Source organism: Cnephaeus nilssonii (assembly GCF_951640355.1).
Source record: "Cnephaeus nilssonii genome assembly, chromosome: 5".
NCBI classification, from domain to species: domain Eukaryota; kingdom Metazoa; phylum Chordata; class Mammalia; order Chiroptera; family Vespertilionidae; genus Cnephaeus; species Cnephaeus nilssonii.
This window is the reverse complement of record NC_137076.1, coordinates 78,257,198-78,280,841: the sequence shown is the minus strand read 5'-3', so window position 1 is coordinate 78,280,841 and position 23,644 is coordinate 78,257,198. Positions and strand designations below refer to the sequence as shown.

Here is a 23,644-nt window from a genome sequence, read left to right as displayed (position 1 = left end):
GGCCCTTACAGCCCTATTGGACCAGACATGGCTGAGGATGTGGAAAGTGACGGGGATGAACTGTATGGGCAGCCCCCTGCTTGTGTGTCCTGCCTCTGGAGCCTGGTCTAGTTTTCCTCTTTCCCTCCCTTCCCTTAGGAAGAACCAACAGGCCAGTTCAGCAGACAAGGACTCCTGTGCGGAAGAACTCCAAGGTAAACCCACCGGGCCAATTTGGGACAAGGATATAGAAATGATGGAAATGGAGGCCAGAAGGGCTGTCTTAAGGGACTGGACAGCAGTGAGCATGGTATGGGGCATGGAGTGCAGAGACGCGGGTGGGTGCAGGACCTGCGATGGGCAGTGCAGAAATTCACTCACCTCAGGGAGACCCACCTAAAGAATGCTGATTCAGCAAGTTTGGGGCGTGAGCCAGGAATCCCTATTTTAAGGAGCCCCATCCTCTCCCCACCAAGGCGATTCTAACTTCGGCGGCCCGACGACCTTCCTTTTGAGAAGGCCTCAGTGCTGGTTGTCTTCTGGACCTTGTATCCTCAACCCCCTCAGCTGTCTCTCATCCAGCTTGGGCCTGAAAGCTTGTTTCAGTCCCGCATTAAGGATGTGGATAACCACATTCCAGGGCGGAGTGGGGGGGGGCTCCCGGTCCGGAGGCACAGCCACGTGCGGCCGCCAGGGGTCGCCAGAGGCCTCGGCTCGTGCGCTCGGGCTCCTCCGCCAGCGGGCGCCGCGCCCGAGCGAGAGAGCAGCGGAGCCAGAGCGCTGCCGGCTCACAAAGCGCCGGACTGTGCGGCGGCGGCGGCAGGAGCGCAGGAGCGAGGCCAGAGCTTCCCCCGCGACCGCGCCACAGGAACTCCCGCGACTCAGACGCGGGGACCCGGGCCAGCCCCCAAGGTACGTGCCCGCCAAACCCCGCGCCCCAACTTGGCGTAGTTGGGATTGCCCGCGACCACCCAGGGCTGGCAGGGTCGGGGGCCTGGGGTGTCTCCGCGCACCCCTCTTGCCGAAGCGGCAGGGTGGGCAAGGAGAGAGCCTCCCAGCTGCGGGTACTCCCCCGCCCCCATGCTGCCCGAGCCTGGATGCTGCTCGGAGCCCGGCTGACCCCCTCTATCAGCTCTGGGCGCCGTCCGTGGGAGGCGGCGTGCGGGTCCACGGCTCCTGGTTTTGTGGGGGGCACCGGAGCCTCCGTCTGAGCGTAGCGGGGTCCGGGGCGCCCGGAGAATAGCTGGCCGGGCTCTCCTGTAGTTTGACAGCAGCCCCTAATCTGTGACGCAGCCTCTTCATTTATAACTGAGTCCCCCCCATTCCAGAGAGGGATCCCTAGGTCTCTTGGTCCTCGACAGGCGCCCCGGGTGGGCGAGAGATGGCCCCTTCCCCGCCGGGAGACCCCCACCCTGTCGCCGGGGCGGCGCGGGGCTCGGCCCGCTCACCGCCCCGCGCCCCTGCCCCGCAGATGCCGGCGATCGCGGTGCTCGCGGCGGCCGCGGCGTGGTGCTTCCTCCAGGTGCACAGCCGGCGCCTGGAAGCGCTCGCGGGGCGCGTGGGCCCCAACGGCAATTTCCTGGACAACGACCAGTGGCTGAGCACCGTCTCGCAGTACGACCGCGACAAGTACTGGAACCGCTTCCGAGACGTGAGTACCGGGGGCGGGCGCCTCCGTGAGGGGTCCGGGGCGGGCGGGGGACGGTGCGGGCCTCCCGGGGCAGCTTGCCGGTCCTGGCTCCGGGGCCGTCTTGCCCGAGAACTTTCAAGGGGAACTTGGGAGGCCTGCGCCTCTTTGCCTGCTACCTGTAGTCCAGGTGTGGGCATGTGCGGGACGGGGAGAGGCGACCAGACTGAGCGTGGAATGAACCGGGAGCAGCGGCAGAGAGAGAGGCTCCCGCAGCGTCTGAATTCTCCAAGGGTTGATGGCTGACTTGGCCCAGCCCCGTCCAGAACCTCCTGGGCAGCCGTGATTGGACCATCTCTAGGGTGTGCTGCAGGGGGAAGGTTTGGAGGTGAGCCCAGCTTATTTGTTAGGGAGCCAGGTGTTCCAGGTGCTCCAGATATTGGGACGGACATGGCAGTGGGCTGGGTAAAATGGTGGTTTTGACCTTTGGCATCTTTAGGGGAAGGGAGAGGGAGCAGGGAGCTCCTGGAGCGGGTCCCCTGCCCTGCAGAGGAGACTGGGTGGCAGGATTGCTCCCCGGGGGGCCCTGAGGGGAGGAAGTTATTCCTGGGCACCCAGAGCACCTCTGTCTGTTTCTGCCCCAAGTCTGGCTGCCGCTCCCAGGTAAGCCCCAGCGGATGCCGGGGCCAGAGGCACCTGGTACAGCCTTTCCGGCAGATGGCACCGCTCTGTGCCGCGGGAGCTGCTGCCAGCTCGTCCTAGGCTGCCCCAGGTGGATGACCAGGAAGAAGTTTTATGATACGTACCCTTGGGAATGCCTGCCCTTGAGAGACTCCTACCCCAGAGCCTCTGTTCTCACGATGGGCACAGGGCTCTTGGAGGTGGGAGATGTGTGGGCGTCACCCTCTTTCACTGGATTGCCCTCAGCCCCATGCTGGGTAACCCCATCCCTGGCAGGGGGAGAGTCTGAGGATTCCAATGAATCCGGATGGTTTGCGGTACTTTCCAAAGAGCGTCTCTCCAGGTCACATTCCAGAGAAGGTGTGCCCATAGCCTTGAGTGGGGGCTTAGTTCTCTCTCTTCTTTCTGTGGGTTGCTTCTCTTTGAGAGGTGCTTTCAAACACTTAATAAGCCTCCACAGTTTATTGGGGGGGGGGGGGGCGGGTCTTAGTTTTGCAGCAGATACTCTTCCTGGTCCTCCCACCTGCCCATGAGACTCCTGCCATTCTTCCGCCCTGTTCCTGCCCTGCCCTGCCCTGCAAACCATCTTCAATCCCTACCGTTCGGCGCTGAGGAGGCTTGGACTGACTACCTTTGCCCGTGGCTGAGAAAGATGCCCAAATTGCCCAAAAGATGCCCCAAAGGAGTGTCCATTCATGGACTCAGAGAGTAGAAATCATTTTTGTTTGTTTTAGATAGCGGTGAGGAACAGAGCAGATGCTTAGCTCTGCTCAACATGGGAGCGTTGGGCCAGGTGTGGAGAGGAAGGGGCCCTTTGCAGATGGCGTGGTTTGCGGGCAGCTGGGTCACATTGCGAGGGGTGGTGGTCTTAGAGACGTGGAACCGTTTACTGAGCTTCCGTGCCTGTTCAAGGTTTTCTCGTGTCAGTGTACCATGAGCATGACATTATTCTTATTTCCCATTTGTCTTTAAACTTTTAAAATTGGACTTTTCTTCATTTCCCATCTTTCTTGAAAATGGTGGTATTTTTTATCCTTGGGTCAGGTGTTTTCCAAACCTGATGCACCATGCTGCTCACCTGGGTGCTTGCTAAATTACAGCACCCAGCTCCTCCCCTGCAGGTTCTCACTCCACTTTCCTGGGATGAGTGCTGGAAATCTATATTTTAAACACGCATTCTTATGATGTTTAGGAACTACTGCCTTAAATGCTGAAAAAATGTCTAAAGCGTAACAAAAAGAGAAAAGTGTCTCTGTTCAAATGTGCTGCTTTTTTGTTTCTGGAGTAATTTTAGGTGTAAAACTAATATTTTAAGCAGCATATATTCTTTTTTTTAAAAAAATCTTTATCGAAAGTATTACATATGTCCTCCTATTCCCCCATTGACCTCTCTCATCCTGCCCCCGCCTAGCCCAGGCCTTCACCCCTCTATTGTTTGTGTCCATTGGTTATGCTTATATGCATGCAGGTTCATTGGTTGATCTCCCCTGCCTTCTCTCTGAGGTTTGACAGTCTGTTTGATGCTTCTATGTCTTTGGATCTATTTTTGTTCATCAGTTTATGGTGTTCATTATATTCCCCAAATGAGCAAGATCATTTGATACTTAACTTTCTCTGACTGGCTTATTTTGCATAGCATAATGCTCTCCAGGTCCATCCATGCTGTTGCAAATGGTAAGAGTTCCTTCTTTTTTAAAGCAGCTTAGTATTCCATTGTGTAGATGTACCACAGTTTTTTAATCCACTCATCTGCGGATGGGCACTTAGGCTGTTTCCAAATCTTAGCTATTGTAAATTGTGCTGCTATGAACATAGGGGTACATATATTCTTTCTGATTGGTGTTTCTGATTTCTTGAGATATATTCCTAGAAGTAGAATCACTAGGTCAATTGGGACTTCTGTTTTTAATTTTTGAGGAAACTCCATACTCTTTTCCACCGAGGCTGCACCAGTCTGCATTCCCACCAGCAGTGTACGAGGGTTCCCTTTTCTCCACATCCTCGCCAGCACTTGTCATTTGTTGATGATAGCCATTCTGACAGGTGTAAGGTGGTACCTCATTGTTGTATTGATTTGCATCTCTCAGATGACTAGTGACTTTGAGCATCCTATATAATAAAGAGGTAATATGCAAATTGACCATCACACCCTCGCACAAGATGTCCGCCCCTATGTGGTCACATCACGGCCACCACAAGATGGCTGGCAGGGAAGGGCAGTTAGGGGTGACCGGGTCTGCAGGGGAGGGAGGGCAGTTGGGGGCAATCGAGTCGGCAGGGGAGGGCAGTTGGGAGTGATCAGGCCAGCAGGGGAGCAGTTAGGCATCGATCAGGCTGGCAGGGGAGTGGTTAGGGGGTGATCAGGCTGGCAGGCAGAAGAGGTTAGGGGCAATCAGGCAGGCAGGCAGGCGAGCAGTTGGGAGCCAGCAGTCCTGGATTGTGAGAGAGAGGGATGTCTGACTGCCGGTTTAGGCCCGATCCCACAGGGGTCCCAGATTGGAGAGGGTGCATGCTGAGCTGAGGGACCCCCCGCGCCCCCCCCCCCCCCCCCCCACACACACAGTCACGAATTTCATGCACCAGGCCTTTAGTTTTTTCATATACTTCTTTGGCTTCTGTATGTCCACTTTGGAGAAGTGTCTATTTAGGTCCTTGCCCGTTTTTTTAATTGGATTGTTTATCTTCCTTTTGTTAAGTTGTACGAGTTCCCTATAAATTTTGGAGATTAACCCCTTATCGGATGTATCATTGACAAATATGTTCTCCCATGCAGTGGGCTCTCATTATTTTGTTGATGGTTTCTTTTGCTGTGCAGAAGCTTTTTATTTTGATGTCCCATTTGTTTATTTTCTCCTTAGTTTCCATTGTCCTAGGAGCTGTGTTGGTAAACATACTGCTATGAGAGATGTCTGATATTGCAGTATATATCCTTTTTAAATGACAATTTAATCCATAATAACATTAAAAACATCTAAAAATGTTTAAAAATCCCAAACATCTTCAATTACAATCATTTTATATGCTTTACGGGGTAAAGCATATAAAATGATGCTAGCCATGGAACAGACATAAGTTAAGGCCATTAACCTCTTTAGAGTGTTGTGAAACTCAAACTAGATAATCTTTTAGGCCAAGGCCAGGTGTCTTCATGTGGGTCATTTACTTGGAATATCCACAAAGCCTCAGTCCCTGGGACCAGGGAGTAAAAACTTGCTTTCTAGAGAAACCAGCTGTTCAGTGGACAACAAAGCCCCAGCTAGGGCAGTTGCTCAGCCGGTCTGATAGTTTTCACTGAGCCAGGCCTTGCTAGAGGTTGACAAAACTCAACTTCCCTACTGTTGTTCTGATTGTTTTGTTGAAGCTACCGATGACTTGGAAAAACTGCCCTGAGATTGTTACGATGCTTGTCAGTTTTTGAACGTCATTGTGAAAGGAAACTTTTTGCCTTTCCTGAGACTCATCACTTTTTTGCACTTGGGGGACAGAGATTTGGAAGTAATTTTTGAACTTGTGAAACTGAAAACTGAAGGCTCCCTTTAGAGAGCTGATGATGCCCATTGGTGTTGTTATTGAGCTAACTTGGAAATAGAAATGATGGTGTCTGTGTGCTCCATGCTCCCCAGCCTGTGATGTGTCCTATGACATTGCCAGAGATGTCCTGGTAGCCAGTACTTACAGCTTTGAAGTGGTCCTCTAGGTACACAAAGAACCACTATCTCCTTCCCAGAAGAAACATCTCAGGATTTCTCCATGTCTTATTACCTGGAGCAATGGACCCAGGAGCAGCATACCATTATCATGTTAGGAGATGTTTGCTCCTTAAATGTATTGGTGGTCTGTTAGGTTGGCCATCATTCTTTTTTTATTAATTTATTTTCCAATTATAGAATTTATCATTCTTTTTATAAAGACTAGCCCTTGGGATGTTTGGGCCAGATGGAGACCCAGACTTTTGCACAAATACAGTATGAAGGAGGAGAAGATGAAGAAGGATAGATGTTTGCATTTAGCTGCACAATTATTTCCCATTTCCAACTGTCATGCCTTTAATTTCTGTGGTTTGAGATGGAGGGGGTCACGATGCCACAGCCATTCTCCTGATTTTTTTCCTGTATATTATTTGGCTCTCCATACCTGTTGCTGTAAGGAAATTTTCCTCTGTTTATTCAAACATTCATCTGTACGTTCATTCATTCCAACAAATATTTGATTGTTTACTATGCACGAGGGTGGTTGGCTCTAAGGGTGAGCAAGATAAAGTTTCCTCTTTACTCAGGTAACCTCTTATCTGCTGGATGAAACACCTTATCTTACGCTATCACACATTTCTTTGTTACCATGTTTTCTTTTTAAATAAGTTTTTCTTACAAAGGTAATACGTGCTGATTGTAATTAAAACATTGCAGAAATAGGTAATACCTAATATCAATGAAGCACTTAGTGTGCAGGACATTGTTTAAGGTACTTTACATATATTATCTCATTTAATTTATAACAATCCTAGGAGAGAAATACTATTACTGTCTCTGATTTACTGGGAGGGTAAGTCCCTTGCCCAGAGTTAATGGAGCTGGGCTGCGGAGGAGCCTGGCTGGAACCAGGAAGTCGGCTTCTAGACTCTCACTATGCGCAATGGCCAAGCATGAATGGAGTGCATTAGGGTGTGAGCCTCCACTGGTAGCGCATTGCAAGTCTTTCCTGCCTTATGTGGAGGGGTAACTAGTGAAGAACCTTAAGGTGAGACAAATGGAATAGGAAGCCAGGTGGACCAACAGCTTATTGTAGGGGCCACGACAGGCCTTATCTTCTGCTAAGAATGAGCTTCTGATTTGATTAAAATAATATTGATGCTTACACCAAAAATGGCATTTTCTTTCTTTTGCACACGTGAAACTAGCCTTGACATTTAACTCCAGGATAATTACCTTCAGCAGGCTCAAAGAATCAGAAGCGTTGCTTTCACTGGCATTTACTAGTATTTTACTCCGGAGTGGCCTGGGTTTGTGATTCTAATAAGACCACAAGGGCCAGCCCGCTTTCTTTCCCCACAGGCTCCCTGGGATTTGGTGGTCTCTTTAGCAGAACTGGGGTGTCAGTGAGCAGCTGACCTACTCATTTGATCTTAGCAGCTCAGCTATAATGAGTTTCAAGGAGAAGTGGGGCTTATTGATGGGACGGTGGCTGGCGCAGTCGGTGGGGTTGGTGACAAGAGAGGTGTATGGCTTAGTGGATCAGTCATTAATCTGTCACCACAGAAACTTGGCTTGTAATAGAGAATAGCAGAAAATCATTTTGATTAAACAGGTTCAAGGGGACTTAAATGAGTTTGTGATCCTAACTCTCTTTAATGAACCCACTCTCTTAAATCCCCTGTATGAGATGACCACTGATAGAAATAATTATTTCACAGGAACCGTTAGAAAGGGTCACTTTGAAAGTGGACAGGCCTGCAACGGCTTTGTGCTCTCTGTCCCTGCCTTCAGTTTGCCCTTGACGGGGAAAGCCTAGTGCTGTCCTGGCGGGGATGGCGGAGCTTCTTGTCCCAGTTGACCTTCCCAGGCTGAGTTCCCGGCTTCTCCTTGTCCTCCCCAAACCCTGCCCCTCCCCCTCCCCCTCCCCAGTACTGCAGTTTACTGGAATTGCTGGGGGGGGATAAATACTCTCCTATATCCTGGTGAGATTATTTTCAAAGGCAAGAAGTGGTCCTAAATGGATCACTGGACCTGTAATTCTCTCGTATGGGGTGGGACCTGATCATTGGCTGAACTATTCAATCTTGCTTGGGGAAACAAAGTAATGTTAGTAATTGAATGTTTTATAATAAGTCATTTCTTACTCATTTACTCAATATAATATATTTCAAACCGAACACTCTCAAAGCTCTCGAGGCTGAGTCACTCCACGGTGAAGAGCCCACTCTTAACCTGGGTTCACATTCCAGTCTTGCCAAGCTTATACTTGGGTCTTGGAGGGTCACCTGTAAAACTGGTGTGACCCTCCCTACTTTGTGGGGTTTTGAGGAGGACTGAGTGAACCCATGGCACCAGGTAGGTGTTCGTAGGTGTTCATGATCTTTCAGTGGCTGATGCACCTGCTATTCTGATTTGCTTCCTGAGGGTCGCTTCCCGTCACGTATGCTCTGTGAGCATGAGTGAGTTGCTGGCACCCAGCTATAGCGAAATGTCTTAGAGAAAGGCTGGGGAAGTTTGTTCCATTATCTTTGAGGCTGTTCTCACTCCATTGCTTGTCAGTCTGGAAGGCTGTGTGAGGTTCCACGTGGTCCAGCCTGTTATTTTCCAGATGCAGCTCCTGGCACAGAAGTCCTTCCCTTCATATTTCACAGCATCACCGGACCTCTCCTGAAACCGGCACCTCTCATCGTGATGTATCTGAGAGGAGGTTTGCGCCCAGCTGTGCCTGAAATCCTAGTTGTGTGAAGGGCTCCCCAGGGAGCCCTGTTATGCCAGCTAAGCCCTAATTGGTTTCACTCTTAACGTTTAGCTCCGATCCAGTTGCCTCCAGCCCATCTCCGAAGAGAAAAACCTCATCTGGTTCTGCCCAGTGGTCCCGGGCTGGCTTCGGGGTGGATGGGTTCCGCATCACTGTCCTTGGGGAAGCTCTTGCAGGGCCTCGCAATGCCTCTTGTTGGTTTTAGAATCAATAGGAAAATACTTAGCAGGATTGGCCAGGCCTTTGTTCCTTCGTCTATCACAGACACAACTCTTCAGTTCCACCCCATTACAGGCCGCCAGAGGACCTATACCTCACTACAGCCGAAGCAGGCTAGCGTGGTGTAGGGAAACCCTAACGATAATAAATAGTCAGCACAGGGCATGGTGATTTGTTGGTGCAAAAATGTTCTCCAAATGCCAGCTACGTGCCAGGCCTTTGCTAGGTGCTGGGTGAAGAAGCTAGACACAGTCTGTATCCTCCTGGAGTTTACGCTCTAGCGTGGCAGACAGAAAACAACCACAAAGAATGATTTAGGTCCAGTTGAGAAAAGGGCTACAGGTAGAGGTACAGGTGCTGGATCACGTGTATGGGAAGGGGAAGGGGCTGACGAATTGTTCTGGTTGGGGAATGCTGCTGGGAAGGCACTGGAGCTGAGACCACTGGATGCTAGGAGGGAACCAGGAGAGGAGGGAGGTGCTTGTGTTCCAGGCAGCGAGTGGGAAGTGCAGGCCCAAAGGTGTTGAAGTGGGAAAGACCTTGCTGTGTCTCCATCAGATGTGTTTGCCCTAGGATTCCTTGAAGTAGCAAGCTCTTTCTCAGTTCATTTAAAAAGCACACTTTGGTCCTGGCTGGTTTGGCTCAGTGGATAGAGTGTCAGCCTGAGGACTGAAGAAGGGTCCCAGGTTTGATGCTGGTCAAGGGCACGTGCCCAGGTTGGGGGCTCAATACTCAGTAGGGGGCGTGCAGGAGACAGCCAGTCGATGATTCTCTCTCATCATTGATGTTTCTCTCTCTCTCCCTTCCTCTCTGAAATCAATAAAAGTATATTTCCAAAAAATAAAAATAAAAAGCGCGCTTTGCACATTTTCAATTTGACACACCTTTTGGGGGTGGGGGGGATAAGTCACCTGTGACAAGTGAGGGACGCAGATGGGCCAGGTCCTTGGAGGGACGGCCCGGTCTTTTGTCCCTGCACCTTTCCCCTCCCCCCTTGTCTCTGCGTTGTGTTCTGCAGCAACTCTGCTGTGTAAATATCCCTCACCCCACTTTCCTCTTTCAGAAATGACTTCCTAGCCTTCCAGCGATGGGGCCCAGGAGTTCTCTTTCCCTCCGCGGTCAAGTGTCCCGGGCTGCACAATTCCGACAACCCCAAGTGCTGTTTAGAAATAAGGGCACCATAGCGTTTCTTGGACAGAGTAATGATAGGTGAAGTTTATCTTTAAAAAATGAGCCTGGAGTATATGGGCTGCTCCTTGTCCTCCTCCCTGTGCCCCTCCCCCACTGCCATTGCTGAGAACCCGCTGGGTGCCAGGCTTGGAAGCTGAAGATGAAACCCAACATTTCTGTCCTCAGGGTCACAGTTCAGGGGGGAGACGACACGCATGCCCTTTCCGCAGCACCGTGTCAGAGTGCTGACTAGCATGTGCACTCATGGCTCCTGGCCTGGGTCCTCCCGGACGAGACTGAGGCAGACATGAGGGTAATGGTTTCTTTCTGGGGAGGAAGAAAGGTGAGTTCACAGACTAGAGATGTGAATTATTGGAGATCCTCCTGGAGGAATAACACTAATGTCTAAATTCACTTGATTGGGCCGAAACCGGTTTGGCTCAGTGGATAGAGCGTCGGCCTGCGGACTGAAAGGTCCCAGGTTCGATTCCGGTCAAGGGCATGTACCTTGGTTGCGGGCACATCCCTGGTAGGGGGTGTGCAGGAGGCAGCTGGTCGATGTTTCTCTCTCATCGATGTTTCTAGCTCTCTATCCCTTTCCCTTCCTCTCTGTAAAAAATCAATAAAAATATATATTAAAAAATAAATAAATTCACTGGATTGGGCTGCTTTTCTGATGATTCTGTGCAGGTATGTCCCTCAGGTGACACCCTCCCTTGATCCTTTATAAGGATCTCTTTGGCACAATGGGGGAAGAAGGAAGGAAGGACATATTATACAACTATTTGTAATAATTTGCAACCTCTTCCTGGGCAATCTTCGACACGACACACTGCAGAAGGCACTGCCAGTATCTCCCAGCATAATTATGTGGTGGGTGAGCAGCATTTATTCAGAGTCTGTCAGTGCCTGTGATTGGAGCCAGGAAGCAGAACCTACTGCAGGTGTGCCAGGCGGCCTTGGCACGGAGAAAACATGGAGAAAACAAATAGGCAGAGGGCAGAGGCCTCCACTTTTTATTCCCGCTCCGCCCTTTCTGTTCCCCCATGCAGATGGAATCAGTCTCACTCAGTTCTGAAGAAGGCCAGGTCAGGGTGAGATGCCCAGCCATGGCCACGGCTAAAAGGGAGCTGCCCAGAGCCAGGCGCTGGAGCAATGCTTCTCAGACTTACACCTTCCCAGCCTCGGAAGGCCCCCTATGGGCTGATTCACAGTGTGGCCTCCAGCCTCCTCACCTATGGCACAGTCTCTGATAGCCACGGTGGCACCCAGGAACCTGCATTTTCAAAAGCAGTCAGGTGATTCCGATGCAGGTAGTTCTCAGACTGTATTTTCAGAGAAATCCTAGAGAATTATTATTCTTGCCAAACTGCCAACACCGTTAGCTCCAATGAATAATAGAATTGTGGACACAATGAGCATTTTGTCTTGTAAATTGTTGTGTGTGATTGTTCCCCCTATGTCGCAGGGCTACCGTCACATTAGGGAGGCAGGCCTTGCTCTGCAGTGTGTGTATCTGCGCCGGTCTGAGCAGCAGCCGCCGTCTCCAGGTGCTGCTGGGGTAGGAGAGCCCTGGACTCCTGACTGGCTTCCAGGGCATTATGCACGTTTGTTCCCTCAAGCACAGCAGAATCGATGTGGGACCTTTTCCATGACAAAGTCCTCAGGGGTCATCTCAACAAACCTTCCTGTCTTCAAAAGGGCCTGAACCCAGCCAGCTCTGGCCTGACTTTCTTCTCCAGCAGAATCGATGTGTTTCGTGCACAGCTGAACTAAGGACATTGACTCAGACATTGGCGTTAGTTTATAGAGAAATGGGTGTTGGAGCTGACGTGGTGCAGAGAGCACGCGCTAGATGCGGAATGGTGGGGCATGTAGGATGTTTATTCGCGCAGGAGGTGTTCCCTTGGGTGCGGAGATGCAGATGTTGGCAGCTGGGAGCACAGAGAAGGCCCGAGGGATGTGGGCTGGACAGTGACTACCTGCTGCTCTCTTTGGGAGTAGTAAATCCTTTTGCTTGGTAGGGCAGATCATTTTGGAGAGATCAGAGGACACCAAAAACAAAGACTCATCAAAGTTTAGAAAATTTATGAGGCTCAGCAAGATATGGAGATATTTCTTGTTCTAAAGCCATTCCATTGCCCACTGAACCAACTCTCAAACTTTGTTTCATCCCACCTTGCTGAATTTCCTCTAATTAGTGGTACCTAAATTGATGAAATCATTGCCAAGATGGAGAGAGAAAACAGTTAAGTGTATTTAACAGACTTATGTGGCTATTTGGGGTCTTTCCGAAGCCCCATTGCTAAGGGACAACTGGGTAGTTTCTAGGTCTTTTCTGTGCTCATTGAACATGCTGATTCCTTTGTGACTTTGGTGGCCTTGGTTGGTTGGTGTTCAATACTTTTTTTTTAAAATATATTTTTTATTGATTTTTCACAGAGAGGAAGAGAGAGGGATAGAGAGTTAGAAACATCGATGAGAGAGAAACATCGATCAGCTGCCTCTTGCACACCCACCACCGGGGATGTGCCCGCAACCAAGGTACATGCCCCTGACCGGAATCGAACCTGGGACCCTTGAGTCCCCAGGCCGACGCTCTATCCACTGAGCCAAACCGGTTTCGGCGGTGTTCAATACTTTTATTTGGCCAAGACATCACCTCCCATCTGGGCCAGCTAGTCTTGCTATAACTCGACCTGGTCTATAACCGTTAACCAGTCATCTTGGATGAGGCTTATGTCACTTTCAGTGAATGAGAGAATAAAAGTGCTACCCATGTTACCACGTAAATAAGGCTGTTTTTACTGGTTTTAGATTAATTGTATGATTTTTATATGACAGGGTTGGTGGTTTAAAAATTTATTCCTATCTCAGAAAGACCACTGTATGTGTTTAAAAATATTTTATTTTATTCATTTCCATGGGCATCCTGGACCTGGATCCTTGCCTTTCTAGCCTCCAGACCCTGGCACACAGACTCAGTAGTGATGCTTGTTTGCTCATGTGTTTGTACCTTGACCCCACAGACACTTCTTGGCCAGGCTGCTATGTACCAGACCCTGTGCTGGCCACTTAGGAGGCAGCAGGGAGCAAAACAAACCTGACTCCTGTCCTTTGGAGTCTACAGACTTTTTGTCTGAGACGAGTGAAGAAGAAGGGGTGCTTGGTGGTCAGGGACCTATTGGGGATTGTTCTACAAAGGATAAGGCCTGGTCTATAAAGGAAACTGAGCAATCTTCGCAAGCCAGACGTCTGACCTGAACCACGTCTCGACGGGAAGTAGCTCAGCATTCATCTCCGCATCTGTTGGTGGCCAGGCCACTTCAGCTTCCGTCCACCATTACTGACATACCTGGGTGACCTCCCCTGTTATGCCGAGTTCAGGGACCCAGATGCTGCTGACAGGACGGTGAGGGGCTGTGGAATCTAGGCGGAGCATTAGACAAGACAGGACATGATGAATGTGAATGCTGAGTGTGATGAGTTTAGCCTTGTCAGGGCTCCAGGTCAAGGCTTGTAGTGAGTGGAGAGAGAATTGTAGAAAAGATTCTCTGTCTTCAGCAGCACTGGATTGGTAGGGAGTACATTTCATTGAAGTAGAACATATATAGAGCAAAGGGCACCAATCCACTTTCGCAAAGTGAACACACCCATACAGACAGGCCAGGAGGTGGAATATCATCAGGTTTGAGAAGCCCGTCCTGTGTGCCTTGTAGTCACTACATGTCCCCTCCCAAGTAAGAACTTAACAATACTGACTTAAAACACTATAGATAACTTTTATATTTGTGTAGTGGAATCATACAGATTTTTTTTTGAGGGGGGTCTGGCTTCTTCTGCTCAGCATGAAATTTGTGATGTCATGTGCTGTGTGTGGCTGTAGTTTGTTTATTCTCATTGCTGTGTGCATATTCCACAGTGTGTGTACCTGTTCTATGGTGTTTGGGTAGTATCCAGGATTTACTATTATAGAATAGCACTTACTTGGGCATGTCTTTTGGTGAACCTATGTATGCATTTTTTTTTTACCAGTACATACCTTGGTGTAGCATCCATTGGTTACAAGATAGGTGAACTTCAGCTTTTAGAGATGTGACTAAATAGTTTTCCCAAGAGGTTGTGCCAATTACTCTCTCACAGCTAGTGTATGAAACTTCACTGGGAACAACATTATTGTTTTACTGCCCTACAGTCTAACTTGTATTTTCAATTCAACAAAATGTATTGAACATCTATTACATATCAGGCAACTTGCCTACTATTATGGAGCCTGTATTCTAGTTGAGGGAGAAAAATAATACAGAGATTAAGATACAACAGTTGGTTGTAAGTTCTGTGGACAAAAATATACTAGGGTCACTCAATGGGGAAAGGATAGTCTCTTCAATGAGTGGTGTTGGGAAAACTGAATATTCACATAAAAATGATGAAATCGGACCCCTTCTTATACCACTCACAAAAATTAATTTGAAATGGATTAAAGACTTAAATGTAAGACCTGAAACCATAAAACTATTAGAAGAAAACATTAGGAAAAAGATCCTTGACATTGGTCTTGGCAATAAATTTTTTTAGATATGATACAAAAAGTATAAGCAACAAAAACAAAAATAAACAAGTGGGACTATATTAAACTAAAAAGCTACTACACAGCAAAAGAAAGAACAAAATGTACATGCAACCTACAGAATGGAAGAAAATATTGGCAAACCATATGTCTGATAAGGGTATATTATCCAAAATACATAGAAAACTCATATAACTTAATAGCAAAAAAAACCCCCAAAAACAAATAACTTGGTTTAAAAATGGACAAAGGACCTGGATAGAAATTTTTTCAAAAAAGGTATAAAAATGGCCAACAGGTACATGAAAAGGGGCTCAATATCACTAATCATCAGGGAAATGCAAATTAAAACTACAATGAGATAACACCTCCTACTTGATAGAATGGCGATTATAAAAATGCCAGGAGATAAATGCTGTCAAGGATGTGGGGAAAAGGGAACCCTTGTGCACTGTTGGCGAGAATGTAGATTGGGACAGCCACTATTGAACACAATGTGAAGGTTCCTCAAAAAATAAAAAATCAAGCTATCGTAAGATCTAGTGATCTCACTTGTGGCTGTATATCCAAAGGAAATGATCACTTGAAAAGATATCTGTACCCCATGTTTATTGCAGCATTATTCACAGCAACTAAGACATGGAGACAAGGTAAATGTCCTATGAATGGATAAAGAAAATGTACACACACACACACACACACACACACACACACACACACGGATATTATTCACTCATAAAAAGAAGGCCACCCTGCCATTTGCAACAACATGGGTGGACCTCGAGGGCATTATGCTAAATAAAATGAGTCACAGGAAGATAGACAAATACTGTGTAATCTCACTTATACATGGAATCTAAAAAAGCTGATTGGTGTTTGCCAGTGTGTGTGTGTGTGTGGGGGGGGGGCGGGGGGGAGAGGAGCACTTTGTGGACATGAGGATATTTTGATCAGAGGTACAAACTTCCAGTTATAAGATAAATAAGTTCTGGGGCTCTAATACACAGCATGGTGACATTAGTTAACAGTGTATTGTATACCTGGAAGTTGCTAAGAAACTAAATCTTAAATGTTCTCACCATATCAACAACAGGAACAAGAAGATGGTAATTATGTGTGGTGTGAAGGATGTGTTAACCTTACCCTGGCAATCATTTTGCAATATATACGTGCATTAAACCATCACATTGAACATTTTAAACTTATACAGTGGAATGTCAATTACATCTCAGTAAAGCTGAGAGGGAAAGTCAGGAGAAAGGGAATATGGAGGGGGATGTTTATGCCCTAGGTGTGGGTTTACCATTATTATTTTGACTTTAAATTGTTCTTTTCCCAACGTAAAAGAACAGATGATTTAAAAAGAGACTTCAGAAGGTGCAGGAAAAGAGAAATAAGTCACTTCCCTCCGATACGCAGTCACTGTTAACACTGTGTTTTGGGGTCTGTTTGCTTCCAGAAGGCTTTTTATTGCCAACGTTTTAATTTTCATGGTTGATGTTATGCTGCTGTTATGATTTGGTCTCTCTCTCGCTCTCTCTCTTTCTTTGTTTAATGATAGAGCATAAACATTTTAGCATAGCACGATGCTTTTCTGCGTAAATGACATTTCAATGGTGTATATTAGTCTAGTGAATGTATATACTGCAATATACCAAGCTAAAATATCTGACAATAGGCAATTGGTTGTTTCCATTTTCCCTTATTCTAAATAATTACATGATGGGTGTTTTGGACACATGAGACTTTCCATAGTTAGAATTACTTCCTTACGATATGTTCCCAGAAGTAGAAATACACGGGGTCCTGGCACGTACATTTTAGAGATCACTGATGTGCATGAACCTTGTTAGACTGACTCTGCCCCAAAAGTACAGAATATATACCTTCCTGCACCCTTGCCCGCATTGGCTGTCAGTGTTTTTTGTTTTCCGTTTTTTGTAAAGAAGACTGTGATAGGAATGTGGCATGTCAAGTCATGTGCAATTATTGAGTCACCACAGGCGGTATGATGCATGCAAGCGCCCTGGCCGGGGAGAGTGCCTCTCTGATCCCCCGGGATTTTGTCAGGGGATGGGCCTGGGAGACCTGCAGCTCACCCTGTGAGCGCCTTGCCGAGCCTGTCCTCTGAGGAGCCTTTGACCTCGCAGTGGAGATATTAACGAACCCCAGCCTCGTTCACAATGAGGAGCAGAAGCAGATGCTGCGAGCCAGATTTCAAGATGCTGCTGACGGCTCCCCTGCTCCCGTGCAATGTATAGATTCTGTAATGCCCTGGTGGTGGAGGAGAGTAAGCGGAGATCATTAAAAACCAGCTCCATCCACACCGCGGCGGTAAAGTGGTTTCTCCTGTCGAATACAGACAAGGCCTGGGCCCACATCTCAGTCTTCATTTGTGTTCAAGACATCTGCCCGCTTTTCACTGCCCAGTGTTTCCTCCCACCGCAGCCTGCCCGGAGCGCTCACCTCATGCAGGCAGGGAGCAGGGTTTCCCCCGACTGCTGTCTCAGCATCATGGAAAACGCAGCCGTTCCCTGGGTCTGTCAGCCCTTTGGGAGCTCTCTGCAGGCGTGGACCTGTGGTTCCCATCAGCAAAGGCTTTGCCCCCAGGGGACATGGGCACAGTCTAGAGACATTTTTGGTTGCTGGGACTGGGACTGGGATTGGGGGTGGGGCTCGGTGTACTACTGTCAGCTAGTGAGTGGAGGCCAGGGATGCAGCTCAACATCCTGCAATGCCCGGGACAGCCCCTCTCCCCTTCCTCAAATGCCATTAGTGCCAAGGTCGAGAAATGCTGGCCTAGAGATATGGTTGCTTCTTTTATGATTTATCGTGTGTGTGTGTGTGTGTGTGTGTGTGTGTGTGTGTGTGTGCAGCGCAGGTTGTGGTCCAGGTGGATGAAATTGAGAGTGAGGGGCATATGATGAGCCATCTTTTTGTTGTCTACTTAACATGGAAGAGCCCAGTCAGTCACCGGTGACTGACGCTATACTTTCGGTCCGGAGGACAAACAGGCTGGGCGCTTAACGTGTTAAGAATGTTTGTGGCCGAAACCGGTTTGGCTCAGTGGATAGAGCGTTGGCCTGCGGACTGAAAGGTCCCGGGTTCGATTCTGGTCAAGGGCATGTACCTTGGTTGTGGGCACATCCCCAGTGGGAGGTGTGCAGGAGGCAGCTGATCGATGTTTCTCTCTCATCGATGTTTCTAACTCTCTATCCCTCTCACTTCCTCTCTGTAAAAAATCAATAAAATATATTAAAAAAAAAAAAAAGAATGTTTGTGGTGGGTGCTGTCCTAGGCTGTGGGACACGGCCATGAACAGAACAGACGAGCTGCTCTGCCCCCGGGGAGCCTGCCTTCTGGGGCACAGGCACCTCTTATTCTAGACTCTTCCAGAGCCAGGAGAAGGGAGGACCAACCAGATACGTGCATTAGTCTTTATAGCCTCAGGAAATATGATGCCTTATTGCACCCAATCAGGTATAATAAAAACCATGTAATTTTTATTATTTTTGCCAAGACGAACAGCTATAGGGAGTTACTGTGTGAAATGTGTATTTATCTGCGAGTCCCAGGAATCGGCTGCTCTGTGAATGAGGGGCTGTTTGGTTTGTTTCGCTGATGGGTGGGGAAATGCAGCATAAAATATGTCTGCTCCCAAGGAGCTGGCAGTCTCCAGATGGACGGCTGGCTCCTCTCCCCGGGTCTTGTTCCCCACTCCGGTGGGCAGGAGCTGTTGTTTCCAACAAGATGGTCCTTGTTCACCCCTCACTTCTTCTTCACATACTGCACAGCAAACTTCAATGATCCACTCCCCCACATCCTGTTGTGGTGACAGCCAGCGCCTCACAGCTCCGTCTGGGGAACCTGTTCCCGCACTGAGTCTGGGTTTGTCTGTTGGAGGCGCACCTGCACTGTGAGTGCCTCCATCCCGGGACGTTGGCTCATGAATTCTGGCTTGAGGCTGCCAGATGCTCCAGACAGACCGGAGGAGGTACTGGGAGCCTGTGTCATTGCCGCACTTTTCCCTGGGAAGGGAAAGGGGACACAGCCCATAAGAAAGTGATGGAGCCCATTTAGCCTCCAAAGGATATCTGATCAAGCCTTCCCTGCTGGTGTGAGTCCCACTGCGCCCACATAGTAGAGAGATGGGAGAGTCATGTCTCTTCTCTATTGGGATGTTTCTGCAGCTTTTGTTCATGAACGGGAAGCCTTAGTTCCGGATGGCAGGGTGTACTGTGCTCTCTGTCCCATGAAGCACCCTCGGGCATTTCCACCGCATCCCCTTCCCCACCTGAAGACCACTCTTCCTTTCCTCCTTTATTCTGCCCCCTCCCCAAGCCCTCCATATATTTCCTGTGTCTCCTGTCTCTATTGGCCAGCGCGGGTTGCTTCCTGCCCTGTCTGGTCTCCTGGGGGAGTAGGATGTCTTAGGCATGGACATGCGTGTGGAGACAAGGTCTTCTTTTAGGTTGGTCTGAAAGCTCCTTTCCACTTTGAAGATGAACTTCAACAGAACTTCGTAGTGACCCTAAGCTAAAAGTGTATCTTTCTCCTTTCTAGCCTTGAGTTATATCCAAAGACCCACTGAGTTCCTGGGCATACGTGAGGGGCCTTGGGGAAAGAGAAGAACCCAGTATTGCCAACACCTCTGCTCCCCTTTCCACAGCTCTGAGGACCCCTTCTCAGTGGTGTTCCCATAGGCCAGAGCTGACTCCGCCATTCTGTTACTAGTGGACACCCAAACGAATCTTTTGCGTGTTAAAAATTTGCAGTAATTTTTAGATACTTCGTATTTTAAACAATTTACACACTCTTTTCTGCTCTCATCCACCCTACACAAGGTTAGTATTTGTGTGAGATGTTTTTATAGCACGTAACACTGACCTGCAGAGTAGCTGAGCCTCTGCAGGGTAACAGATGTGGATGCGCTGGCAGGAAGCTCAGATGAGTCATGTGCACAAGGGGAGCAGGTAGGAATCGCCATTCCTCCGATTGTTTTGGCCAAGTAAAGTTCTGAGTTTGAGAGAGACTAGATCATCTTAATTACCGAATACATACCTGTGTGTGAGGCGTAGTGCCAAGCCCAGGATGTGAAATTTAAGGCTAAATCTTGGCCCTAAGGAGCCAGTGATCTTCTTGGATAAACAAACAGGTAAACAGACAACTGTAACACGGTGATGTGAGTTAATGCAGGGAGCACAGGACGCGGTGGGAACCCCAGTGAGGTTCTGGTCCCATTGGAGAGTTCAGAGAGGCTTGTAGGGAGAAGGACGCCTGCTCTGAATTGTGCCGTGCCTTTTGGGGAAGATGTTGTGAGCAAAGATGATTCTGCAGAAGGATCTTTCGCCCAGATACATCCCCAGACCCTGCACAGCCAAGGCCTTGTTTCAAGTCCCATTCACAGATACACAGTCAAGCAGCCAAAGGATTTCCAAAGGAATCCCAGTTCTCCTTCTGTCTCTCAAAGCGTGTTGGAGAAGACCCGATTCAGAACCCACACTACAGTTCTCAAAAGCACCGTTCTCATTCTTTGGTCCCTGTGTTGCTGAGGAGTGTTGTAATGGACAGCTCCAGGAAACTCATCCTTACCTTCCTGCCCCCTCCCAGCCATTTGTTAGGCAGCTTGACTTAGTTCCTCCTGGTAAAAGACCTCCCACTTTCTTCTGGCTTCTGAGGTGCCTTCCTACCTCTTGACCTCTAGGCGAGAAAAAGACAGAATTGTTCTTCAGAGGGCAGGGGGTGTGGGTGACATGGGACGGGAAGATGGGGAACCTGTACAAGTTCATGAATCTCCTCCCTGTCACACCAGGATCCATATTTTGTCTATTGTGTGTCCCTCCCCCCCCCCCGCCTCCCCCCCCCCCGCCTCCCCCCCCCCCCCCCCCCCCCCCGCCTCAGGAGCGGGGTTGAGCTCTGATCCACTTCTCTTGTATTTTCAGGTATCCTATTCATCTCTTTCCCTGTAGGGTGTACCCTCTTTGTGCAGAGAAAAACAACTGTATCTCTAAAGCAAAAGAGGAAGGACACATAATAGGATTAGTATGCTGTGGCTGGTAGGGCTGTTTAGAACTGATTGTCGTGGGGCGATATTGATTGTCTTTGGACAATTATTTCAGCAATGTGTGTGTTACAAGGAGAGCAAATGTGAACAGCTGCAGCTTTCTGAGACCAGTCAAAAGCATATGTCCCTGTTTACCAAACATGTATGGGTAGCCAGCGTATTGAGAAGTTTTAATTTGGGAAATAAACATGCGTCAGTTTTGTTTATTTTTAATTGCTGCTCTTTCCCTTAATAACATTTTGGGCAGATTCCATTGTTTTTCATCATTTTTAGCTTTAAAACCAAGTCCACTTGAGTTTAAACTTCCATCTCAGATCGGATTTGAACTTTTCTCTTGCTCTTCGCCTCCCTGGTCTAAACTTGCAGCCTGAAGAGCAGTGTGGTGCTGAATATATAATCTCTGGAGGGCCAAGAGGGGACCTGAGTACCACACAACTCCTTGAAGTGGTGCTTGACTCCATGTTAAACTCGTGCTTCCTATCTCCTTTTCATCAGTAAGGATAGGCTAGGTTTTGTGGTGGTAACAAATAACTCCAGAAGTCATATTTTTGACTTAAAACAATGAAGGCTTATTTCTCCCTCATGCTACACATTCCCATGGGTTGGTAGGGGCTCTGATCTGTGTCATCCAGGACAGCAGGCTGATGGAGGCTTTCAATCGCTTTGGCAGGAGGAAATGTGTGCAGCAGAGCCTTGCCTTAGCAACGCAGTGCATCTTTAAATGAGACACCTTTTTTTTTTTTAGCAAAGCAAGTCACATGGGCAGATGCCACATCAGTGGGGCAGTTAGGGTGATCCTACCATGTACCTGAAAGGTGGAGAGGTCACATGGTTGGCTAATGACATCAATAACAGCCCAAGAGCTTCCTCTCTTAGATGACTGTCTGCCCCTCAGCCTTATGCTAATAAGGTCCTCTCACCTGGCAGGCGATCCCCGGGGAGGGGTGCACGCAAGATGACTCCAGTTGAGTTGCCCTCTATGTCCTTTTGTTTCCTAAACTCTCATCCAAGATGACTGCCCTTCTACACGGTGGTGGGGAGATGCTTCCCCGGTGCCGCTCTTTCTCTCCATTGGCCCGTCCTCTTGAATTCTTTCCTGTTTGTTCAGTTGGTGACAGGACAGATGGCCAAGCCACTGCCTGAGGAGATTTCCAGTTGGAGAAACAAATATTCCCTTGTAGGTGGCGTCGTTTTTAGGCCCTCTCCCGTGATACCCTCTCAAATTGCACTGGAGAGGGCCTTACACCTCACTGGGAACCTCCCGTGTTCCCAGAGGCTCATGACCACCTTGTCCCCTCTCCAGTCCTCTTCTCCTAGGGCCTGGGGGGCAGGTGAGAGCATGTGGGGGAGGGGTGGGATCAGTTCTGCCCCTTTATGAAGCACTCTAGGTAAGAAGCACTCTTTAACATCTGGAAGCTTGTTGCCTGACACTTTATTTTTTAATATATAGGAATTTGGTGCCAAACTTTGGTCTTAGTCAAGTTTGGGGGGCAACGTAAGTCCCACTCAAACAACACACTCTTGATATAAGGGGCCTAAACCTCTGCTTGGCAACATAGTAGCTCATTGATAAATAGGAAATCTTCCTAGTACATTCTAATTTAAAAATCCTCTGGACTGGCAATCTAGCTTATGTTGGTTAGCACTGGAACCTTTGCTGAATGCAAATTTCTTTTCCTGTTCAAATTAACTAGGGGCTTGAGAGAGTGTGTGTTTAATTTCTTAAAATAAACATTTTATTGGGTCATTTAGTTTAAGTTCTATTTAAAGTGGGACCAGTGATTATTATAAATCTGAATGTCCCTGATATGACTTAGATGCGATTATTTTTAAATTCCCTTCCTATCTGGGATACGGATGCCAGTCCTCTCTCCTGGAGACTTTGAGTTTAGCCACAGGCGATTGGGTCCCAGGCCCTTGTGTTAGGTTTATCTGATCTGTGTGGATGATGCTAGCTCACTAATCTTAGCTCTACAAATAATAACAGCTGATCGTTATTAAGACTTAGTGTGTTTCAACAATAAAGAATTATTAAAAAAATAAAAACAACCACCACCACCAAACTAAAAAGACTTAGCGTGTGTGCCAGGTGCTGTTCTAAGACAGCCTCCTCACCCTGTTGCTTTATGTTACTTCTCCTCTGTGCCTGTGTATACTCCCCCCTTGGCACCCCCTACCCCCCAGTAGCAGGCACTCAGGAAGCATTTACTGGAATGGCAGAAGGACAAGCCAGTGCGGTGTGACCTGTAAACTGCTTTTACACCTCTCCTCTGGCTTTGGTTTCATCTTGATTGATGCTGGCTGATTGGCTGAAGGGGCAGGAGATTTGGGGGCTGTGAGGGATGCCTTAGCCAGCTCCCCCGCCCCACCCCCCCCATGCCCCTTTTTGAGGAAGCAGGTTTCCCTTCCAAGACTAGAAACTTTAAATCCGTGCTTCTCAAACTTTACTATGTATATAGAGGGTGTGGCAAAAGTAGGTTTACAATTGTTCGTATGGAAAATGATATAATTAATAAATAGCAATATAAGAATAAACTCTGTGATTTATGTACTCACAACTGTAAACCTGCATTTTTTTAAACAACAACTTAAAGGATTTAAAATACGGCTGGCCACTGGCAAACCTAAGTCTGGACTCAGTGTTCTACAATGGGGGTGATTCTTGCCCTGAGGTGGGCTAAGAGTCAGGATGTGACAAACAAATGAACACGTCCCCAGAGCCGAAAGGCGTCAGTAGCCGGGCTTTCCCCTTGGCAAGTCTCAGTTCCCAGACAGTCGCTGTCACTGAATGTATGGCCTCTGGCCTTGAGGAGCTCCAGGACTCAGAAGACAGAATTTATGGCTTATATATCTCAGCTTCAGTTTGAGTCTCAGTCTGCAGACT

The 23,644-nt window shown here is 48.3% G+C and overlaps 1 protein-coding gene across 1 annotated transcript in view; it reads left to right on the top strand.

Annotated features, from left to right (window-relative positions):
* The first annotated feature begins 790 nt into the window (after positions 1–790).
* Positions 791–23,644, top strand: part of SPOCK1 (SPARC (osteonectin), cwcv and kazal like domains proteoglycan 1) — a 471,580-nt gene continuing 448,726 nt past the window's right edge. Inside the window, exons 1-2 of the mRNA XM_079772660.1 lie at positions 791–891; positions 1,451–1,630. Of these exons, the coding sequence (XP_079628786.1) occupies positions 1,451–1,630 (180 nt within the window). The 5' untranslated portion in view covers positions 791–891. The remainder of the gene's footprint in view (positions 892–1,450; positions 1,631–23,644) is intronic.